Source organism: Dendrobium catenatum, unplaced genomic scaffold (assembly GCF_001605985.2).
Source record: "Dendrobium catenatum unplaced genomic scaffold, ASM160598v2 original_scaffold_251636, whole genome shotgun sequence".
Lineage (NCBI taxonomy): Eukaryota > Viridiplantae > Streptophyta > Magnoliopsida > Asparagales > Orchidaceae > Dendrobium > Dendrobium catenatum.
Window position 1 is genome coordinate 845 of NW_021570035.1, and position 7,844 is coordinate 8,688.

The 7,844-nt window shown below is 38.2% G+C and overlaps 1 protein-coding gene across 1 annotated transcript; it reads left to right on the top strand.

Annotated features, from left to right (window-relative positions):
- Nucleotides 1-4,217: 4,217 nt before the first annotated feature.
- Nucleotides 4,218-5,458, top strand: LOC110113740. The gene is made up of 3 exons (XM_020846416.1): nt 4,218-4,394; nt 4,493-4,628; nt 5,391-5,458. The coding sequence occupies exons 1-3, from the start codon at nt 4,218-4,220 to the stop codon at nt 5,456-5,458; spliced, it is 381 nt and encodes a 126-aa protein (XP_020702075.1).
- The last annotated feature ends 2,386 nt before the right edge of the window (nt 5,459-7,844 follow it).

A 7,844-nucleotide genomic window follows, 5' to 3' on the forward strand; every position in this document is an offset into this window, starting at 1 on the left:
CTCAAACTCCAAAAGGTAGAAACCTCTTTCCAAAAACAGAAACAAAATACAATGCAAAATAAAACCACCAAGAAGAGAGCACAGATTTAACAACAACAGAAATAACTGGTAAAATATCTGATTTAGCAGAAAATGACTAGATAAAAAAAATAAAACAAATATCAGAGTGGTAAGCAACATATAACAAAGCTGAAAGAGGCGAACAAGAATGCAAGAAGACCTACAAAGTAAACAGAGCAGGAAAAGAGTGTTAAACATGAATGTAACATAATTGAGCATAGCAGCTACCAACTACTCATGAACACAGAGCAGGTAAATAGCAATCTTAGCCAGCTTAACAACACAATAATTCGTAGCTTTAACAATAGTAGAATAATTGTAATTGAAATTCAACAAAAGTGACTTAACTCTACAAGAATTGTACTAAGAAGACATGTTCACAGTGGTAATGTTATTAACAATATAAAAAACTTCACGATCTTCCAATTTAATCCAAAGGGATTGAAAATGCAAATTGGAGCAAGCTTTTAAGCCAATTTCCAAAGCAATGAGATAGGCATCAACAAAATTAGACGTTGGATATGTAGAGCAATAACCAAAAATACAATTACCATTATCATCACGAATAAGCCCACCCAAGCCACAATTAAAAATAGAATGAGTAACATGAATATTAATTTCAAGAACTCCCTTACTAGGTTTAATTCAGTTAATGGTATTAGGGGGCAGGAATGTGATAGGTTTATTATAGTCAATATGAAATAATGCATCCAATGTTCCCTGCCCTTGAAATGCTTGCATAAATAACATTAGCTTGAAAAGAGATAGCCTTTGTGCTCTGCTAGGGTTTTTTTTTTTACGTGAGCCATCCTGCCGTCTTCCGCCCCCTCCTCTGGGGAGGACTCCTCTGTTAGGATGTCCTCCTCTCATTTTCCTCCCTACTCATCGTCTAAACCCACTACTGCTCTGTCAACTGGCCCTCTAGACTGGAAATCTCTCCTGACCATTCAAGACCAGGTCTCCCAAGAGTTCACTAACTCCCTCTTGCATGTCCCCACCGAGAATGCTACAGCTCATTTCACTAAAGCTCAATTTGCCATTGGTTCTCTTCAATGGTCGTTGTCCCTAGTTGGCTTCATCATCCGGAGAAGACCATACTATGAAGCCCTCCTCAATGTCATAAAAAAATGTTGTCGCTTAAAGGTGCCATCTCCCTCCTCAGTCTCGATGATGGATTCTTCCTTCTTAAATTCACGGCCGTGGAAGATTACGAAATGGCTTGGTCCGGTGGACCTTGGTTTTTCTTCGGGAAACCCTTCCTTCTGTAGAAGTGGTCGCCTGGTTTTGTTCCGATAAGAGAAGAATTCCCCTCGATCCCTCTTTGGATCAAGATAAAAAATCTGCCCCTTTCATGCTGGACTCCGAAGGGTATCTCGAAGGTTGCTAGCTGTGTGGGGATTCCTCTGGCGGTTGACTCTCTTATAGCTGCCAAAACCAGATTGACATTTACCCGCATCTGTGTTCAGGTAAACAGTTCTTCACCGCTACTTGATGAAATTTACATTTCAGTTAAGGGAAAGATTATCCCTCTTACTGTGTTATACGACTGGAAGCCAATATCGTGTCCTCATTGCAGTTCCATCTCGCGCTCACCTAAACAATGTCCCAAAAACCCTTCCCCACCTTCTGTCCAGCCTCAGCTACGGCCCCGGGGTCGTAGTTCTAGCTGCAATCCAAGACCCACTCAACCCCCTAACCCCTCTAATCCGAGACATCCTATTTTGCCTACCCTAAATCCCCCCATCCCAACCTCAACCTCCTACCTCCTCTCAACCTCCTATCCTCATTATCCTGAAGCCCCCTTCTCAACCTCTTATTCCTAATCTTAATTCACTGTTAGAGGATCCCCTGAATCTCACAGACAACTCAAATCCCCCTTCCCCGGGTATTGGACAACTTGCTTCAGGTTCCAAAGCCATAACCTCCACAAACAAATTTGTTGTTTTAACGAAAATTCAGGTGCTTCCTTCCACCTCTCTATCAGATTCACAAGCAACTTCTCAAGAGGACTCTCTCTTAGCTTCGGGCAATACTCTTAATAAAGACCCATATGACAAGGAATCCATTCCTCCTCAGTACACCACCTCCAGCAATCACAATTAATATGCAATTAATCAAAATCCCAAACCCTCTAGAGCCAAAAGCATCAAAAAGGCGTCCAACCACTCATCCAAATCTCAATGACCTTACCCCTTATAGCTTCCTGGAATATAAGGGGATATAATAACCCAGCCAAAGTTTTGACCTACAAGAATTTTGTTAGGAAGTTCAACCTGGATTTGCTTTTTATTCTATAAGCAAAAAATAGCCCCACTTCTGTCTCTGACTGTTGGTTCCTTTCCTCTCACTCCATTTTCCCTCATGAGGCTTCTTATGACAATTTTGTTCTCTCCAACCCTGGCCATGTCTGGATTAAATGGAACCCCCTAAAAGTGACTTTTAAGCCTTTGTTTACCTCTAGTTAGCTCATTCATGGTATTATTCAAGTGGGCTCCTCTGATATTGCTTGCATTTCTGTTGTATATGCCTCCAACTCTATTATTGGAAGACAAGTTCTCTAGAATCACATTGTTCAGATTGCGGCCAATATTAACTTGCCTTGGGCCATCATGGGAGACTTTAATTGTTATAGACATTCGAATGAAAAAGCTGGAGGCTCTCCTCTCCACACAGCAAGCTGGTGGAGCTCAACAATTTGATTTTCAATATTGGTGCACATGATCTTACCTTGGTGGGGCATTTTTTCACTTGGTTCAATAAAAGAACTGATAACCCTATTCATATCAAACTGGATAGAGTTCTCATAATCACCTGTAGCTCAATACACCCTAACTCCTTTTACACTGTTGGCGACCCAGAAATATCTGATCACACTCTTATCATCCTTCAGCCTGGTCTGGGCCTCATGAGCAAGCATCCTTTTATGTACAATAATTACTGGCACAAGATTCTAGAATTTTGGGACGAGATTTTTACCATTTTTTCCCAACCATCCTATGGCAGTCATATCTACTCTTTCAACTATAAACTCAAGGCTCTCAAGAATCTTATTAAAACCAAGAGATGGGCTTCCTCCAACAATTTGTTGAATAATATTGACTTTCTCAAGACCACACAAAATGATCAATTGGCACAAATCCAAATGAACCCTACGGACCTAGAGTTGAATGAAGCTCTCAAAGAGACTAATCTCAAGCTTTCAGACAATCATTCCCTTTGGACTGATTGGATCATACAAAGGGGTAAAGCCAAATGGCTTACCTCAGGGGAAGATGACCTCAAGTTCCTCTACTCTAAAATCAATCATAGGCACAATGCTATTGTGATTAATAGCATAACATCTAATGGCATTGTTCTCACCTCCTCCAAGGATATCAACAATGAATTTATCAATCAATTCAAGGAACTGTTTAACAAATCTGGCCATACTCTCCATGCCAATTAATGCTACTCTGCCAATTGGGGCCACCATTCCAGATCATCTCACTTCTTCTCTTGTTGCTCATGTTACTATTGAGGAGCTAAAAATGTGTTTTTTTCTTCAGCTCCTAATGCTGCTCCTGGCCCAGACATATATACTTTTGAATTCTATAAATCTACTTAGAATGTGATTGGAAAATATCTTTCTGAAGCTGTGATGTCTTATCTCTCTAAGGGTTCATGCCTAAACATGCTAAAGCCTTTGGCTTTGATTCCTAAGCATCCCCATGCTTCCAAGGTGACTGATTACATGCCAATTGCCCTTTGCAACACATTCTATAAGATTATTGTCAAGATCCTTGCTAACAGAATGAGAGAAGTTATGCCACATATTATTCACCCTAGCCAAGCTAGGTTCATTAAACATATGATTATCTCTGATAATATTCTCTTGCCTACGGACATTTTGGGTAGCTTCAATTTGAAAGCTAAGGAGACATTTTTCTGTGCTAAAATTGACATTCAAAAAGCCTTTGACTCTATCTCTAGAGAATTCCTCCTTGCTAGGATTCTTGGCAACGGATTCCCCTCTCCCTTCATCTCTTTGATCAAAGGGTGCATTACTGATATATATTCATTTCTTGGTGGCAATTAATGGTTCTTTAGATGGCTATTTTAATTCCATATCTAGGCTTAAGCAAGGTTCCCCCCTCTCCCCTTATCTTTTCTCGATTGTGATGTATGGACTTTCATCCTGCTTTGAGGAAGCAGTTTCTAAGAAGGAATTCCAGGGTTTTTCTATTGGTAACATTTTTTTCACCCACCTTTTGTATGCTGACGACTTATTTGTTTTTGGTAAAGCTACTATGGATAATGCTAATACTCTTAACAATATTCTGTTGCTCTTTGCTGAGGTGACTAATCTCTGCACATTAATGCGGAGAAAAGCTCTATCCTTTTCTCCAATAATTGTAATCTAGACACTCATATTTCTAGCATTCTTAATGTTCAGAAATCTCAAGGCCCCATAAAATATCTTGGTCTTCATATTCATACCAAAAAGATTCATGTGGTTGATTTTCAGCCCCTCATTACAAAAATTTTTGGGGCTCTTGATGGCTGGAAAGCCAAGTCTTTGTCTTTGGCGGGTAAATTACAATTTCTTCGATATACTATTTTTAATACCCTTGCATATTGGATTAGGGGATCTATCATTCCCAAAGGTTGTTGTAAGCTGATTAATAGAGCTTGTTCCAGGTTTCTTTTTCCTAGTGATATTTCTGAAAAGAAACTTCATTTGGTGGCTTGGAAAGATACTTGCTTGCCTAAGGATCGTGGGGGAATTGGCCTTCCTAACATTGACTCTCTCTATCACACTTATGGTTGTTCTATTATCTGGAGACTTCTTCATTCTAATAACTTGTTGTTTACTTGGTGGAAAGGGAATCACCATTCTCTGTGGGCTAATCACACCTCTCGTGTCTCGACATACTGGAAATTTCTGTGTTCTGTGGCCATTAAAATCAAGAATATAATTACTCTCAAAGTTCATGCTAACATCACCTTATCCTTTCTTTGGTACCCCTGGTGTAATGGTCGATCTATTATGGAATTGTGGGGCTATATGTTTCCTAAACCGACCTCTTTGGATGCCTCTCTTTGACAAGTTAGAAACTTTATTCAAAATGGGGCTTGGCCATTACCCCCCTCCATCCCCATAGCTCGGGTCCATGCTATTTAGCTGATACCTATTGCTAATTTGAATTCTGGTTCCCTCTGGTTGGGGATGGACAACCCGAATTCTAGAATCCATGCTAAGCAGTTTTTTTCTCATCACCCTAAGGTTAATTGGCACTTGTTTGTTTGGCACAAAGGCTATGCTCTTAAATTTGCTTCTTTTGCTTGGTTAGCCTTTAAATCTGGTTTAAAAACTACTATGGCACTTGCTCAGAGGGGATTAATGGTGGACATGACTTGAAAATTCTGCTACACGGACTTTGAATCCCACATGAATCTTTTTTTTTTAATGCTATTACACTTTTGGAATTCTTAAACAACTTAACCCTTACGGTGATGTTTTCTTTTTGAGGCCTAATCTTCGACAAGCTTACAATTTCATTGAGGAGCTTAATGTGGACAATACTGAAATGGTTCTATTGCCTTCTGATTAGTGCCACCATCTACTTTATTTGGAAAGGTAGAAATGATAGACTATTTGGTAATGCTTATGAGTGCCAAACCACGATTGCCAAGAAAATTTAAAGAGCAGTCTTTTCAAAACTAAAAACTGGAAGAATGACTTTAAATTCAAGCAATTTCTTGCTTGAGCTCGGTTGGTATGGGTTGTATTCTGGTCTCGTTTTGGACTTTGCTGGTTGCCTCTTTGTTTCTGGGAGCATCAAATATTTTGATGGTGATCTCTATGTTTCAGTTGATGCTGCTCTGTGGAACTGTTCGGTGATTATTGCACCTGGATGGCCGCGATGGTAACCAGGGGGAGTCGCTTGGTTGGTTTTCTTGGAAGGACGATGATGTCTGCTGCTCTGTTCTCGTCCCCTTGGATGGTTGTGCTAGCAACCAGGGGTTCATTTTCGTATAATCTATGATGAAATTTTGTCTGAGCCTTCATTCGGATTACAGCTTGAATCCTTCTCTGGTTATTCTCTTCTTTGGTTGTTCTAGATAGTTGTTTTTTTTTGTGGTTCTTTACATGTTGTTTTCTTTCTCCTGTAGGACCTTTTTTTTGTTCTTCTGTTAGTTTGCTGCCTTCCCTATTTGATTTTTATCCTTTCCATTAGGGTTGGTTTTTTTTTTTTCTACTTGTAATTGTTTTTTCTATAGCAATGATAAAGGCTTCGCCCCCAAAATTTCCCAAAAAAAAAAAAAAACATTAGCTTGAAAAAGGTGCTTGATTCTATATTTTAAAGAAATAATAACCCCTTTGTGACACATCTTTATACCATTATGCTTGCTATTATTTCTTTCCTCCCACAAAATCCACAAAGCGCATAACGGAATGGCCATTAAAGTGCAACTAAAAATATTGTTTTGTAACATATTACTAAATAAACTCATCATATTGGTTGTATAAATGCATAAATTAATGTCAAGAGCAGTTTGAACATCATTCCAAACCTTCGCAGCAATAGGATTGTGAAGAAAAACGCGATTAATAGTCTCAAGGCTAAAACAACATTAGCATTTAGAAGCAATTGAAACCCTTCAATTTGATCATAGAATCAACATGGATAAAACTTTTAAAATTTTCCAAGCTAACAATGATAACTTAATGGGAATAGTGGACTTTCATAAATTAGCAAAAGTAGCTTTAACATTATTGTCATTTCTTAAAAGCAACCAAGTTTTTTCTGCAGTTGAAATCAGCATCATTCGAGATCTTAATCCTTAGAATTAATGCTTAAAGGAATCTTACAGATATCATCAACAAGAAATTGGGGGATAAATTCCTGGAGCCGATTAGTGGACCAATTACTATCTGTAATAAAATAACAGACCTTCAATGAGGAGGTAGAATGAGTGTTTAAATGAGAGTCAATAGACCCTAAACCTAACGAGTCATCCTACCAAAAATGGGAGGAACCATTACTAATTCTCCATTTAATAATAGATTTGGCAAACCATTTGATCTGACATAAGCTTTTCCATCCCAAGGACTGCCCTTGCTTAAAAAAAATAAGAGGGATGAATGTCTTTACAATATTTTTGATGCATATAATTGGACCATAAAGATTCATACTTCCTGAATTTCCACCGAAGTTTAATAGAGAAAACTTTGATTAATTCGGAAATATACTTACATCGAAAGCCACCTTCAAAAAGTAGGGACCATGATTTTTTTTGGAAATAGAAGTGGTGCCCCAAAAGAATTTGTTTATAACTTTTTCCCAATAATCACAAATCGAACCAGTAGGATTAATAGATTGAAAGAGATTAACAGGCTTGGAGCATAAATCAATTTTAAAAAGGATAAGTCTAGCTACCATAGAAAGCATTTTAAACTCCCAAGAAGAAATTTTAGCAATGATAGAAGCTAGAAGTTTATCAAATAATAAAGAGCATTTATGACCTTTAAATAAAGGAGTACCAAGATAGAAAAGAGGCAAAAGTTGATTGTAGAAACATGTTTGGGTAACAATATTGTTACATTGAGCAGAATGCATTCTTTTACTAGCAATGAAAGAACATTTGCTGTTGTTAAATTGAAGCCCACTTTCCCTTTCAAAAACAGACATAAATTTTCTATTTTTTTTAAAGCATCTAATCGAGCCATTACAAAAAATAATGATATCATTAGTAAAACAGAGGCGAGTAATGTCAATGCCTCCGAAGTTTTTGTAAGAGCA